The 17,119-nt window shown below is 39.5% G+C and overlaps 1 protein-coding gene across 1 annotated transcript; it reads right to left on the bottom strand.

The window, feature by feature from the left end:
• Nucleotides 1–4,427: 4,427 nt before the first annotated feature.
• On the bottom strand, nt 4,428–16,392 carry BTNL2 (butyrophilin like 2). The gene is given in 7 exon segments (XM_058553976.1): nt 4,428–4,627; nt 4,630–4,716; nt 6,357–6,704; nt 10,776–10,796; nt 12,037–12,311; nt 14,035–14,407; nt 16,317–16,392. Coding segments are annotated over 7 exon segments (1,380 nt in total).
• Nucleotides 16,393–17,119: the final 727 nt, after the last annotated feature.

Here is a 17,119-nt window from a genome sequence, read left to right as displayed (position 1 = left end):
TTTATAGTCTACTGACAAATGAGGAAAAAGTCCTGCAGGGAGGTTAAGAAATTTAGTCTCTCTAGTGCTATTCCTTGAACCTGAGGTCTATCCAATCATACATCTATTCTGAGAGTTGCCATGCCATGCTTCACATGACTACAACCAGCTGTCTATGCATCAGGTGTGAGAGGAAACTAGATTCTTGAAGGGCCAATCCAATTACTCACGTATTAGCCACAGCGACTATTTGGTGATTGGGGCATCTTACTCAAGCTACCAATCATTCTCCTTCCCTATGGTTTTTCTAACTGGAATTGGAACTGAGAAAGTGTATTAATCCCCAATTTGGGAAGCTAAAAAAAATATGTTTCTTAATATATAGTGAAAGAATTTGGCTGATAAAAAAACACATATTCATGAGACTTTCCTAGGGAGAGCCTATATAGTTATATTTTGGGCCTGCACAAGCACACAAGTCTAACAAGCAAAGAATTTGATTGATTAGGAAGGAAGACTCAAAAAAGAAAAAAGAAAAAGAAAAAGGAAAAAGACAGTTAACCTTCTGACATTATTAAATAAAACACTTTTAATTACATTAAATCAAAATAAACATCGAACTTATATTAAGGCAAAGCTAGCATATTTACTAATAAATTTGTCTTCAAAAACATAAGGGGTATATAAGATATATAAGTGTATATCTATGTATAAAAATTGTGTAACTCATTTGTCAAACCCCATAGAATGTACAACACAGAAAGTGAACTCTAATGTAAACTATGGACTTAGTTGAAAACAATGTATCAACATTGGTTCATCAGTTGTAACAAATGTACCACATCAATGCAAGATGTTAATAATAGAGGAAACTTTGAGGAGAGAGATGAAGGATATGAGAATGCTCTGGATTTTCCATTCAATTTTGCTGTAAACTTAACACAGCTCTTAAAAAATATTTTTAAATCTTTTATTTTTTTAAAAAAAGGAATGAAGAACTGGTACATGCTACAACATGGATGAACTTTGAAAACGTTATGCTGAATAAAAGAAGCCATACACAAAAAATCCATGTATTTTATAATTCTATTTATATGTAATATCCAGAATAAGCAAATTCATAGAGACAGAAAATAGATCAGTGGTTGCCAGGGGGTGAGGAGAGGGAAAAATGGGTAGTGACTGCTTAATGGTTATAGAATTTCATTTTGGGATAATGAAAGTATTCTAAAACTGGATAATGATGATGGTTGCACAATATTGTGAAGATATGAATACCACTGAATTGTACATTTTAAAATGGCTGAAATGATGAATTTTATTATGGGTATTTTCCCACAATTGAGAAAATTTAAAAACTAAATAAAATAACTATGTAAATATTTGTAGGAGAATAATACATAAATTTGTGAGTTTAAAAATAGAGAAAAAATACTATGACCTGAAAGAGAAACTCCAGAATGCTGTAGATAAGTCATCTTTAAAGGATAGCAATAACTGTCATATCTGAGAAGGCAGCAGAATGTCATTTTCAGGTATTCCTCATTCTCACTTCAGAAGATATTAAGACTTTTTCCACATCTTTTTTCACATTCTTTTTTCCACATATAGTTTCTCTTCTTCAATTCATTACAACTTTAAAATATTTTTACTAAGTGTTGCATTTACTGCTTATGTTTATTCATTTTATAATTACTAATTTTAAATTGTGTGCTTTGTTTTATAAAGATAAAATTGACATTTTCATATACATGATACATAATTTTTCTCTTGGACAAGAATTTCTAAAAATTTCCCCCACGCTACGTCCTCTATTAACTTTCTGAAAAAGTCTGAAGCAGGGGTTCCACAACCCCCTGAAAATATGATTGTCATGCTGTATTTTCTCTTGCTCTGTTTTTTAACTATAAGTTTCATTTTCTCAGCCTTACTTGGATAACTAATGGTCACCTTCTTAAAGAAACTGATCAAATACTCAATCATTTCTTGCATTTCCTCATCTAGGCTAAATTGTATTTCTCATTGGATTTTCCAAATGTCTTTGGTCATCAGATATCAGACTCTGATCAGTAGGATATCAGAAATCTTGGATAAGCTAGGTCTCTGTAGGAATCAGTCTCCAGGTCAGATTTGAAGCCTGAATGAAGTTAAAACACTATAGATTTGGTATTTGGATGACTGTGTGAGTCTCCTTCAAGCAGTTGGTGAAAGGAAAAAAGATCTGGCACTTGGAATATAATACTGGTTTCCAGAATCCAAGGTTGATATTTTCTTTGGAGGTATTGCAGAGGCCCCCCTGGGTATAGGAAAGATGTCAGGAAAACCTACAGTAGGAGACCAAAGAATGAAGAGGGGGTGTCCCGTTTCTGAGAGGAAAATTTGGGGGAAGGTGTAGGTAGGGTACTTGCTGGTCATGTTAGAAAAGAAGAGGTGGGGGCTGGCCCGGTGGCGCAAGCGGTTAAGTGCGCGCGCTCCGCTGCGGCGGCCCGGGGTTCGCTGGTTCGGATCCCGGGCGCGCACCGATGCACTGCTTGGTAAGCCATGCTGTGGCGGCGTCCCATATAAAGTGGAGGAAGGTGGGCACAGATGTTAGCCCAGGGCCGTCTTCCTCAGCAAAAAAGGAGGAGGATTGGCGGATGTTAGCTCAGGGCTGATCTCCTCACAAAAAAAAAAAAAAAAAAAAAAAATAAGAAAAGAAGAGGTGTCCAGAGGCATAGTCAAGGGAGAGTCTGACCTGTCCTGGGGCCATCTTCAGGGAGAGAAGGTTTGGAGGAGAGGTAACGGCTCATTATTCATTCCATAGCAACCAATTACCTGAACCCATTCTCAGGTGACACAGAGGTGACTCTCTCACGACACCGTCCTTGGTAACACCTGGGACCCATTCTGTCCTGTCCCCAACCTCCACCTCTCAATACCACCTCCCTGACATGAGCCTCTCCTGGCCCAGGTCATAGAGGAAGCCATCAAATCTCTGTGGGACATCTGGCTCAATGAATGTCCATGGGTCACACACTTGTTTCCCTCAAAAAGGATCAGTTCTGGGTGACCTATATTTGGATTCAGTGTCTCATTCACTGTAGAGAAAAAAAATCCATTCTGATAATAATCAATATGAGAGATATTAAAAATATTAATTTCATAATATTAACATCCAAAGAGGCAAACAAAAGTTACAGTGACAAGAAATTTAAAGTGGAAGAACTTTCTAGCACATGCAAAACAGCATCTCTATCAATATGTGAGAAGTCCTGCACTGGCAGAGCAGGAATAACCAATAAGCAGGTCACCATATTTTCAAAGATCTTAGTGGAATGTTCATGCCAACAGAATTGCAGTTAAGTCTCAGGTCTCAACCTTCAAAGCAAGGATGACTATGCCACCAGCATTTTTTCTTCCTCTCCCTTAACTAGATCACTTGGGAATGTGCACTAGGGGATCAAATTACTGTCTTTTAATCCCTTTGCTTCTATTATCACTGTAAACTCTGATCTCATTCAGCACTGATCCTCGATTACATGAATGTAAGCCATGTTCATATTTCATTAATTATTGGACATTCACTGAATGCCTGCCGTATGAGATTGCTGAAAAGAGAGGCTAGGGAAAGTGCACAGTAAGTTTCCCACTGCAAAGTGTGCTCCACACTGTGTCTGTTTACCTGACTTACCTTTTTTACAGCTCTTTCTCCTGATCAGGCCTGCAGTCCCAGCAAGAAGCAATCCCAAAAGAAGCAGTATCTTCCATGAAAAAATCATCCTGGACTCTAAAATGGAAACCCCAGAATCCCATTAAATCACGAAACTGGAAAAATTTCAAGATAGTCCTTTTCATCTAAGCAGCTCCTGGGCTAGAGAGGAGGATGAGAACTGGGCCTCTCAGGGAGGAAGTTGGTCTGCTCCTCCCTGCTCTGCAGAAGCTGAGGAGAGACTAGAAGTTTATACTAGCTTTGCTGTTTGCTCCTCTCAGAAATACACACACACACACACACACACACACACATTTCTTCCCCTTCTCTTTTCCAATTATATCACCACAATCACTGGAATAACAAGGGTGGCAAAAAGATAAAACTACCCAGTCCCCAGCTATGCAGATGGTGTTAAGGAAAACTAATTTCTAATCCAGAAGAAAATCAACCAGGAGAAAAAAAACAGTGATGTCATTGTTTTCACATCAGAAGAAAAGAGTTTGTAGATAGAGTGACAATAGAGTCAATTCTTAGAATTTAGTATATAACTACGTAACGATGTAACCTTAGGGCTTTAGTTGGAGATGTCAAGGAGAAACTCAGAGCAGTGGGATCTCTAGGTGTCCTGAAGACCACTTTTACCAGAGGAGCAGGAGACTTCATTGGAAAGAAAAAATAAAAAGTAGAAGAGCAGTCAGATGAGTAAATCTGGTTGGTCTTCATATTTATTTTCCGAAGGTGAGAGGAGTACGTGGAGTCACCAACTTGAGAGAGAAAAAGTTGCCATTTTCTCCTCGCCAAGAAGGGGGTTGCTGATGGAGCAGGTCACATTCACAACAGAGCTGTTTGTGACCAACAGAAATGTCTCCACGTGGAACAGCCCATGGCTGCCTTGAGTCAGGACCTCTGAAAATGATGGTATTGTCTTTCCTTCCATGTCCCTCCACTGCACATGAGCCGTGGGAACCGCTCTTCTGAAGTGCACATCAACTGTGTTTCCCCATCATTCAGTCCCTCCATGGTGATCAGCGGGGAAGAACCCAGTCCTGGGGGATAGAGATCAAGGAGTGAAACTTAGAGTCTCTGCAGGTGGTCGTATGGTGAGTGACTTCACTGAGAGGGAAGAGGGGGATTCAGAGGCTTGCGGAAGAGAACAAAGTTGGTGGGGGAATCACACTCCACTTAGGGATGAGACTAGCTGGAGTGGTTTCTTGTGTTTTTTTTTGTTTTTCTTTTCTTTTTTATTTTTTTATTGAGATATAATTGACATATAACATTATGTTAGTTTCAGGTGTACAACAGACTGATTTGAAATATGTATATATTGCAAAATGATGACCATAATAAGTCTAATTAACATCCATCACCACACAATTAAATTTTTTTTTCTTGTGGTGAGACCTTTTAAGATCTACTTTCTTTGCAACTTTCAAATATACAATGCAGTATTATTAACTATAGTTACCATGCTGTACATTATTCCCCCAGGACTATTTGTTTTATAACTGGAAGTTTATTTTGTTTTGTTTTCTTATTTTTATTATTATTTTTTATATTCCTAAAATCATCCTGGGGGGCCGGCCCCATGGCTTAGTGGTTAAGTGCACGCACTCCACTACTGGTGGCCCAGGTTCGGATTCTGGACGTGCACCGACGCACCGCTTCTCCGGCCATGCTGAGGCCGTGTCCTACATACAGCAACTAGAAGGATGTGCAACTATGACATACAACTATCTACTGGGGCTTTGGGGAAAAAAAAGGAGGAGGATTGGCAGTGGATGTTAGCTTAGAGCCGGTCTTCCTCAGCAAAAAGAGGAGGATTGGCATGGATGTTAACTCAGGGTTGATCTTCCCCACAAAAAAAATAAAATAAAATAAAATCATCCTGGGACAGATTAAGGGATATAATAAATTTCAAGTCCAATCTTTTTCCTTCTATATCTTATTTTGACCAGGGCATGGATCACATGGCCAGGATAAAAGAAAGTAAGAGAATATTTTCAAAGATCAAAATTTTATAAATATGTATGTCTAATAGCAGAAAATGATGGAGTCCATTTAACTTCTTGAAATGTGTTTCTTTGGATATTTCCTTAATATGCTTATTAATTTAGACACAAAATCAGTGGGAGAAACAAGTATATTACCCAAGATTTGGGCCTATGTCCTCAATGGCATTTACTAACCTTGGAAAATGAATTCTAACTCAGATATAGACAGTGGGAAATTATGATGCAGGGGGCAATTTTGTCTTTCCTCCTCCATCCTGTCAATATTGTCAATAGTTATGATTTTTGTTTGTATGTTGGATTTAGTTTAGTCTTCAAATCATTACACTTCCTAGTAACTACACATTTACCAAAATTTCAATAACACAAATGAGTGAAGTAATGAGTCTTGTGTAAAGTTATGGAGCAAAATTCTCAGATTTCACTAAATGTATGGTCACTTTTTGGAGATCCTGGGAAGGATACAAATTCTATACCCAAAGAGTGAAGTCTGGTCAATTTGGGTTCATGGACTTTAAGAGTCTACAACAGTTCCTGCACATTGGAGGGTTCAATATAAATTTGGTGAGTAAATGGGCATTAAGAAAACTACAGTTACCGGAGAAATTTTCTAGGAACTGGCATGTTACAGCAGTAGGAACAGATGTTGAATACAAAACATCATCTAGAATCCTTACCTACTATCTTCAGATCCAAACTGGCCTCCTGGTAGACACCATCTTTTTCAAAAAGGCACCAATACTGCCCATCGTCTGAAGTTCTGGCATTGTGTATCTGCAGGGTCAGTCTCCCCTCATTGATGGCATCACTCACCAATGCTGTCCTCCCTCTATATTCTGCCATCTGCTCTCCATCCACATGGTCCTCATCCCTATACACATAAACAGCAGGATAACGGTGGGATCGGACCCACCTCACCTCCATGCTTTGTGCATTAGCCTTGGGGGAGAGGTAACAGGTTAATTGGATGTCTTCTCCCACTATGACAAGGATGGGCTGGGAAGGTCCAATCACTTTTAGGGAAGCTATTAAATAGAACAGACAAAACACAACAAAAGACTCACAACAGAGAAAATAGTGTCATCAGCAAGAACATCTCCAGTGCAGTTTAGAACCCAGGGGCATCTCAGGGGAGCTGTGAGGCTCAAGGTCATCCTTTGGAGAGGGAGAGGTTTGGTGAAATCAGGATAGGGGTTGTCCTGTTTCAAGGCAGAACCATCCCATGATGTGTGTCAGTTGGAAATAAAAATCACTAATGTAACCCACACCTGCCCTTACCTATCATTTTATTCAGATTACAGCCCAATAAAATAATTTTGCAATTAAAACTCCCAAAATATAATTAACACTTTATCACTTCAAATATGCATGACTTTAAACTATTTCTTAATCTGTGTATGCATGAGTTTCTTAAACTGTAAAACAAGTATATCATTATCAAAATCATAAAATTGTTCTGAATTTAAATAAAATAATCTATGTAAAGCTCTTGGATGACCAGGAAATATGAGTGGAGGCATGTAGACTGAGACTTGAGGGCATGGGAGCCAATGCCACCCTCGGCTTTGATAATGGGAAGGGGATGAAAATGAATCTCATGTGAATTTTTAGTAATGAAACGTGAAGAAACCTTCCCCTAGTTTGTTTCTGTAATACCTTATGTCAGATCCAGCCACCATATTTCAGTTGCCCAAGGTCCCACATATGTGGGGCTCTAAACACACACCAGGTTCAATGTCCTCAGATCATTTTTGAGAAACAATATAAGACCAAGATTGGAGAGGTTGGAAAAATACAAAACAATTATGAATCACAGAAGGAGTCTAATCCTCCCGTTGTGGAGAATGAACCCTCTGAGGCCTTTCCTGGATCCAAGCTATTTTACACTTTCCGTTCTTATCAGGCCCTGGCCATGCCAATTTTTCTCTATTCTAAATTGAGAGTCATCCTTTTCTATAAAATAGTAAGAATGCTTTCACACATGTTGTGATCATTTATAATAGAAATCCAGGAATAAGTTTGTATATTGTCTGTATGGCAGTCAATGCCCAAAGGCAAAATGTTCTCATGGTATATTTAGCCAAAATCTGCTGGGTATTTCTCTAGGGAGGAAACTTGCTGTCAACACAATTCTAATTTTCAGATTATTCCCTTCTATTCAGCTAAAATTTGACTCCCAGTTATTTCTAGCATTTTGTTTGCTTTGTCTTTCAATTTTACCTAAAACAATATTATCTCCATTCCATATGTATCCATTAAAATCTGAAAATAAAAGTAGGAGTCAGAAAAAATGAACTAGGGTTTAGTTTGCTGCTATTTCTCCATCCGTGTGTCTTAAAGTAAATTATTTAATGAAACAGACTGTTTCCTTGTCTCTGTTACCCATTGGAAATTTTTTTCCCCTGTCCATGACCTATGGTACATATCAAATCTCAAACTGGATTACCCTGCTAGACACAGGTTAATTAAAAGCTAAAATTGATTTTAATGGGGGCTAAAGAAAGCAAAATGTAAGTATGGAGATTTAATTAATTAGGTGCATTATAAATATATGAAACTCATGTTTTTCTGAAATCCAAGTAAAAATAGGTTTAAAGTACTAGAAAAAATCATGCAGCCCTATTTGTTTATAATTAATGTTCTACTGATATACAAGCTCTTTGATAATCCCCTTTTACTATACAGTTTTGTATACGGCCTTCCACAAAATTTGTGCTCACATTTATTGTTTTGTTTCATATTTGAGTCACTGAAATGTCTTCTGAATATCCGCTGAAAAGTTAAATCCTTTATGGAGTGTGAAGTACACGGAATTATACACTCATTTCTTAAAACCTGATAATCTCGTTATCATACCATATAATCTTCCTTCAATCAGCATATTCAATTAAGTGGGCTATCTCATTCCCCAAATACGCTATATCCTATCCTATCATATCCTATCATATCCTATCATATCTAGACTCATAGAACCTGATGCTACATCAGAGATTAAATTCAACATCTTCATGTTAACGATGAAAAAAATAGGGGCCGGCCCAGTGGCGTAGTGGTTAAGTTCTCCAACTCCACTTCCAAGGCCCAGGGTTTGCAGGTTCGGATCCCGGGTGTGGATCTACACACACTCATCAAGTCATGCTGTGGTGGTGTCCCATATACAAAATAGAGGAAGATTGGCACAGATGTTTGTTCAGGGCCAATCTTCCTCACCAAAAAATATATATATATATACATATATGAGAAAAATAGAGACCAATGATTTACTAAAATCACACATAAGTGAATAAGAACTAGTGTTCTTAAATCAGATAGACATAGGTTAGAAGGCAAACATCACAATTTCCATAGTGGTTTTTGGCAAACCACATATGTCTCTAGATTATTTCCCAACTGTAAAGTGAGGATAAGTCTATTAACTTTTGTAATTATCATAAGAAAAAAAATAATAATTCCTGTAAAGCACTTAGCACAGTGCCTGGAATATAATTAATATTTCAAAAAAATTAGTCATTATTTTTATAAACTAATAACATTATTTGCCAGAGTGGGAACTGGGATTTCAGTCTCGGGACTTCTATAGAGAGCTAATTTGCCAGCTGGCCCTTTGTGGTGGGACCTTGCCTCTGAGCACCAATTCATGAGGATAATACAGAGGCGGCTGTGAAGCTCCTGGTCTCCTCAGTCAGCAGCACACCCTCAAAGCTTCTGAGGGCACAGCCCTCCTCCCCTCACCTGACGGGGAGCCAAGGGAAGTTCCGTCCTTTTATCTTGTTTTATTGTGGTTCCAGAAGGTCAGCACAACTAAGGAACACCACAACATCGGATTGTATTTTGTGTGCTGGGTCTCCATTGGGCACGTTATGTTGGTTGAGATAATTCAGAGGAGTGACTTTTCACCTAAAATCTTCCTCAGGGACAGAGACACTTGTCAACCTGCCCCAAACACTGGTTTGACTTTCTGATCTGTAACTAACAAGCTCTGCTGGTTAAAGTTTCTGTCCAATAATGAGCAGATGCCGCCCCAGGCAGAGGGGGATCCGACTTAGAAGATAAGGCTTACAGGTGCGAAGCTCTCCTCAGATTGTGGAGTTACCTTTGACCTTCCCGAGACCCTTCCTTTTATCTTTATGGCCCAATGGGGTCAAAAGTGTCACACTAGACTCTGGCAGAGATTGGGGTGTGTCTGTCATGCTGATTTTCCTCATAAACTCCTACATGGGCTGAAAAGTGTGCTAAAACTCACCTAATGTGCACATATGCACACACACACATTCCTGTAACAGGTGACTTGAAGGAGAGTAGGGTATTGATGGAAGGAGGTAATGAATGATACAAGTTCATATGCATCTGGGCAGGGAGCAGGCTGGTTGCCATGGGCTGGGAGAAGAGGTCACAGAAAGGAGGAAGATGGTAAAGGAGAAACCAAAAGAGGCTCAAACATCAGTTGGTTATTTTTTAAGCCACTTATCTTAGGTACAGTGAAATAATACCTGCACTCTAATTATTAAAAAAAAAAAAAGAAAATTATCCACCCAGGTACAAGGTCCCAGGCTGCATCTGGCAAAGTAACAGCTCTGTCCCAACAGAGAGATTAGGGCCTACAGGGGTGAGGAACAGGTGCAGAACCCATAGCAGGGCAAGAGGGTGGAGGTGGTGGGTGGTGACCTGCAGTTATCATGATTACACTGCCCTCGCTCACACTAGAAACTCACACTATGGCCTCCAGAACCCAGCCAGCTGTCCTGTGCCATCCCTTACACACTCCAAAGGCGGCTCCCTTTCCTCATGCCCAATAGGGCAGATTACGTCTGTGCCCCTTATAGTTGTCCATCTGAGACTCACTGGGGTCCCTGTGAACACTGAAAGTAGCAGGTTACACAGTGTGAACGTGCCAGAAGGAGGCTGTGGAGGCCTGCGCTTTGCCAGTCCCCTCTGGTATTAACTGAATGTGCGATTTGGTAAACTCATGCCTCAGTTGCTCATCTGGATCACAAGGTGTCTCGGTGGCTCCCACCCACTTTGTCCACGGAGCACCGCCTCCCTCTGGGGAGGGCAGAGGCTCATGTACACTGGTGCATGCCGCCACGTCTACTTACCCAGCTCAGTCTGGAGTTTCCCTGGAAAAAGAACGAGAACAACATATTAAGGAATTTGGTCTAAGGGAAAGGAGAGAAAATATTTCAAAAAAAAAAAAAAGCAAGTCCTATATTTTATTGGAAAGCTTGATTCATAAAAAAGAAATTAAGCACAGAAAAGTATTAATTCTTTCCCGTGCATCACCTGGTGAGCCAGCTGCTTTTCTTTCTTTGCACAACAAAAATGCCCTCGGTTCTGCCTCAGTTCTGCCCTCAGTCCCGTGATTCTGTTTATTTCCGCTGATATTTAACATATAGATACTTAGCTATCTTATAAAAATAATACATATTCTTTTCATAAATGCATGGAAAGTATAAAAATATATGGACATAGGCAATTATCACCTATAATTCCAAAATGAGAGACAAAATATATATATATATGTTTTGCAATGATGATATATATATACACATATATATAATTTGACTCCTTTTTTTAACATTAACGTATATTTACTTTTAATTTTTTCCTATATCCATTTATATGAATAAAAATAACTATATACTTATATCTTTATACCTAAATATAGAGTGTCTCAAAAGTCTTAGTGCAGTGTAAGTTATTTAAAGCCAATACTCTTTATATGATTGGAAATGTCTATTTGTAGATTAGATAGATAGATAGATAGATATAGATATAGATAGACAGATAGATAGAATGTTTATCACTGAATAGTCCATCATAAGGATTTTTAAACCATTAAAATTATTTCAAAAAATCATTTTTCATCAAAGCTATAATTTATAGTAACATAAGACACAATGCTCCACTGTTGTATTGGGTTTTTTTTGGCTCTTGTTTTTGTTGTTATTTATAAAAGAGACTATAATTAAGATGCTATTATATAAATAGTTGTCTCCATCTCTGATTATCTTCACATGATAGGTTCCTAGAAGTAATCAGCACAATACAGCATAGGAAAACATTTCAGTGGAAAGAATATGGTATTATTTTCTTCACAATGTGATGCATACTGGTGAGTAAAGAAAATAAATGCACAAAGAAGAAAAGGCAGAACTTGAAAATAACTGAAATGCCACTAACAGCTATTCAATCAAAACATAGTATAATATTTCCAGTCATAAATGTTTTATAGCTTCTAATACATATTACTAAATGTTAGAGATTTTTCTCGATAAAAAAATATTAGGTGCTATGGAACAGTCCCTGGAATCTTGCCTGTTAATCTGAGCATCTTGGTCCTAGAGGCAGAGCACTGACCTGGGATGGAGATGACTGACCCCTTCTCCTCAGTGAGGACGTGGTTGTGGATGAAGCAGGACACAGTCTCTACAGAGGCATTCCTAACGACACGAGTGGCTTCCACTTAGAATAGGCCATATTCATCTTGGATGTGATTCTCAGAGACAGTCAGCAGCTCCTCTCCCGTGATGTCTTTCCAATAAACCTGGGGCTCTGGGAACCAGCCTTTTGCAGTGCACACGAGCTGGACTTCAGTTTCCACAGGTCCCTCCATGTGGATGTTAGGGGCAGACCTGGGTTAGTGTTAGGGTTAGGAAGGAAGGAAGGAAGTCATAGCCCAGAGGCCTGGAGCCCTTGGAAGCACAAATCATAGAAGCTGAGACCCCATCAACATTGCTCATAGGGAGAGGGCAGGAATTCAGGGATCTGAGGAGCAGAAAGTGGTCCAAAGTCTTCTTCCCACTCAGTTGTAGTGCACATGCACTTTATTTGTTCCCCAGTCTGGATCTTTAAATTTTAGTATCTGACCAGTATTTTTCTTTAGATCCAGACAGGAGAATAAGAGAAGGGAGACATAATGACAGTTTGCTTATGTCCCTAGTACTGCAAACAAAGATGTGATGTAGATTATTCATGGAATCCCCCATGCTATGAACTCTGACTTTTTCAACTTAATATTACCTGTGTAAGGCACTGTGTCTAATATTTTGACTCTAATCTAAATAGAATATTTAATATCAAGTCAGAAATCATCTCCATGGGGACTATTCTTCCCATTCCTTTTGTTGGTGGTTGTGATCTTGGGATGCAAGTAGATATACTGGAGTGTGTGAAATAGGAAGGTCCATGAAGAGTTCTTGTTTCTAAATATTCCATTCAATGGGAAAATGCTTTTGAGAAATCCTAGTTTTATATAATCATGAAATTATTTCTCTAGTCAATGCAACTCTCAAACCCAATGGTGTCTATATTTTCCATAGATGGGAATTCTGTCTTGATCACTTGCTGAGGGAAAGAGACACTCTCCCTTCACCTAAAGCCTTAGAAAATGTGTGGCTTATTTTCAAATGTCCCTGATAATGAAATGCCTTAGCATGTGCCCTCCCCACTCCACATCTCAGAAATACATGGGTTCTTTCCTCCATCTTGAATCACCTTGAACATTAATAATAATAATAATAATCATAGTCATGAGCATTAAGAAAAAGGTGTTAGGAAACATCCTCATGGGGGAGTAAAGAAGGAAACAGCATCAGCCAGAGATGTTAACATCTCCAGAAAATTATTTCCCTGATAAGGTACATGGACTTGCCTGAATGTCTCTTTAGCATGTGGAAGAGTTATTCCTGCCAGGAAACCATGTGAGAGTTTACTTTTCAGCTATTTGTTTTTCCTTAAGAAAGACCCTTTCTTTAGTCATCCCCTTTTTCTGGACTCTTTCCTACTTTGCTAATACAAAAGCATCACGCAGAACCTTGCCACTGACAGTGGGTATGTCCGAAAGCATCTGTGAGTCCCCAATTCATTGACCACTAGTATACGATAATCTCCATGAAAGCACAGTGTTCTTCCCTTTTCTGTCTCACCGCTAGCTTTCTGATTGTTTACACAAGGAAACAGTTTTCACAGCTCAGTTACTGCATATTTGAGGTTGGGTAAAGAACAACTATATCCATTGAAATACAGATGCTGGGCAGTCAGCTAGACTCACTCACTCAGCAATTGACTTGCCCTTGCACACTAGCTACGTGGCACAAATTCGTGCATCAGCAAAATTGCTAATAAACACATGTCATGGATTTCAAACAATTGTCAAGAATAGTCAAAATTGTGTAAGTTAAACTTGGGAAAATTGTTTATAAGTGAGCTTGCTTTGAAGACTTCAGAACTATTTGCCTTCAAATGAATGAATCAGGATAGAGGACTGGGCATTAAGAATTGCCTTGATGATTAAAAGGAAATTCTTCAACCAGCAAAAGCTTACCACACAAATTAATACACTTCTCCTTCCAAGACCCTATGTCTTTTCCCAGATACTCACCTGCTACTTTGAGCAGCAAGCTTGTTTCTCCACAATAGTTCCCCTCTTGGAAACGGCACCAGTATTGCCTGCTATCTGATGGTTGGATGTTGTACATCTTCAGGGCCACACTACCCTGAGCAATGTTGTCCCCTATCCATTCTATCCGGCCTCTGTACTCCTCCATCTGCAACTCGGTCACCTCAGCTCCATCCCGGTATGCAAACACAGGTGTGCTGGGCTCTGAGCGGTACCACCTCACCTCCATGTGCATCGCCATCCTCTTGGGGAAGAGCTGACAGGTTAGTAGGGCATCTTTCCCAACCCTGGCAAGGATAGGATGGGCAGGACCAATAACTCTAAAGTCATCTACAAAACAGAGTAAAACAGAAGAACCAGGAAATGTCAATTGGAAGATTAACACGCTTGCTTTGGGATGCCCAATCTATCAAAGTAGAGGCACCTGGAGGAGGGAGGGCTTTATTTTCAATGTTTTAGAGAAATCCAGCATGATGATTTGCACATTTGGCTGTTACAGAGACAATTCTGTGTACTAAAAATAACATGCAGTTCAAAAATTTGAGTGTCAATGCTGAATCTGTCACTAGCTGTGTAATTTGGGGGGCAAAACCATTATTTTCAGTCAGATTTGAGATTTGGAATCTCAATTTCTTAAGATACTAAAATCACATCTCTGGGTGTTTTTATTCTCAAATAAGTTAACATGTAAATTGATTTTTTTAAACTGGGAAATGCATTAGTTAGTGATTTATTTTACAGTTAGTGATTTCGCTTTATATTGTTAGTGACTGACATTGTAATCACTTTTCCTAACATTTAAGTAATATATTCATTCATTAGATTTTTTAGCTTTTTGAGATTGCTCTTGTCCTAGGTAAGGAACAGAGTTTGTTTGTTTCTTTTTTCCTGGTCTGGAGCAAGACTCCAGCTACTGGGGCTATATGTACAGCGCATTTTTCGCAAGGACATTTTGTGATAGGTTAGGGCAATGGTTTATCTAGAGAGTTTGAGCCTTCCAATCAAATTCTTAGTCTTGTTTGACCTCTTCGTTATCTGCAAATTGAAGAAATGTTTAATAATTCTATCTGTTATTATGTTTAATAATTTCATATGTCATGTATGTTATGTTCCTTCTCATCCTAAAATGCTTCGGGGCCATTTGGACTTTGTGCGGATTCAATTCTCCTAGGAAGGAGCCTCATCTTGTTTATTTGCTGCTCAGTATCAAATAGATACTGCTAAAAGGTCACTATAGAACTTAAGCAGAGGTCTGCCTGCATTCTTTATTGATGGAGTCTGACTATGAAGCTAGAACTGAAGTCATACCATCTGATTGACTTCTTTTACGGGTTAGGAAAGTGCAGCACAGAGAAGGGAGGGCAGTCTTACAACATCACACCGTTTCTGGCAGCACTCAGCCTGGAGCCTGTGCCTTTGGGCGTCCTGTCCATTGTTTCACCATCTTGCATTTTCCTTGGGGCTCTGATATTTCCTTCTGACATTGAATTTTCATAATCCTTTTTCAAGGTACAATGTTGTGTGTGCGTGTGTGTGTGTGTGAGAAAGAACAGGCCTGAGCTAACATCTGATGCCAATCCTCCTCTTTTTTTGCTGAGGAAGATTGGCCCTAGGCTAACATCTGTGCCCATCTTCCTCCACTTTATATAGGACGCTGCCACAGCATGGCTTGACAAGCGGTGCGTCAGCGCGCGCCTGGGATTTCAACCTGCGAACTTCGGGGAGCCAAAGTGGAGGGTGCACACTTAACCACTTGTGCCACCAGGCCATCCCCCAAGGTACAATGTTTTGACCAACAAAATTCAGCTACTGAAATTTCTAATTCCATTTCTTGCTTGTTGTTTCCAAGTATTTTTATGCTGTTTAATTTATGGTAAGAAGCAGTCACTTTTCTTGCCCCCAAAGTGCTGTTCTGCATAGAAGCAGGAGAATGAATGAATAACTTTGTGTGTTCCGGGTACTGACTCAAGTGCAGCCTCATTTAATCCTAAAGCCTGTGAGATGTAGGTATGTCATTATTCTTGTCATAAAGGTGAGGAAACTAAGGCAGAAGGTACTCAAGTAACTTCCCAAAGGTAACACAGCCGGAAGTGGAGGAGCCCTTTTTTGGAAGACAGACACTTGGAACCCTGGACCCTCACTCTTAGTATTGTACTAGCCCTTTTGATTTAGAACTCTGCATCCAGACCGGATATCTGGGACACTCGGGTAAACAGTAAACGGAAGAAGGGCATCCTACCTGACTGCTTCGTGATGAACAGTATGAAGAAGGAGGCAACAGCACCAGACAGACTGCATCCTGGAAAATCCACCATTCTCCCTGGAGCAAACACAAGAGAAAATATGACATGTACCTAAGTGAGGCTGTAATACAAGCATACCCCATGGATTCCTATGGTTATGCAGTAGTAACGAGGAATCGACACCAATCACTCCACAATCAAACAATGAAATGGACATGGCTCCATTTCTCTGCAGTTGTTGATCATTTCCCATCCTTTACCCAGTGTGTTAGACTTTAAGCGATTTTTTAGGCCTGAAGGAAGATTTCTGATTAAAATGAAAAGCCCTCCTGGGCTAAAGGGACAATAGTATTTATATTTTTTAAAAATTTCCTTTGGTCCATCCCTTTTGAACCTGCAGAAATTATAAAGCAGGCTTCAAATATTGTTTCTCATTCTCCTCACAGTCCGTCCCTCAAAGTCCTTCATCACTACAGTTTCCTAGTGTAGAGGAACGAGCAGGAAGGCTCTACATCCCCATGCTGCAGCCAGGAGGCTATCATTAGTACCTCAGGGGAACCCAGGGGCAAGGAGGTGCTTTAGAAAGTGAAGGAAAAAGTGGTGGAAATGGTTCTACAGAAGGAGATGGCCAAGGAAACGACCCTAAATGGCCTTTTAGAATCATCTTGAGGACATATAGGAATGAATAAAAGAAATAGCCCAACCATCAGAGATGGGCAAGCCCCACATGCCCATCTTACCAGCATTGTAAAAATACTTCCTCACAGCTAAAGAGTTTTAAAACTACCAGGACAAAAAT

The sequence above is a fragment of the Diceros bicornis genome, chromosome 14 (assembly GCF_020826845.1).
Source record: "Diceros bicornis minor isolate mBicDic1 chromosome 14, mDicBic1.mat.cur, whole genome shotgun sequence".
NCBI classification, from domain to species: Eukaryota; Metazoa; Chordata; class Mammalia; order Perissodactyla; family Rhinocerotidae; genus Diceros; species Diceros bicornis.
This window is presented reverse-complemented; position numbering and strand designations above follow the sequence as displayed.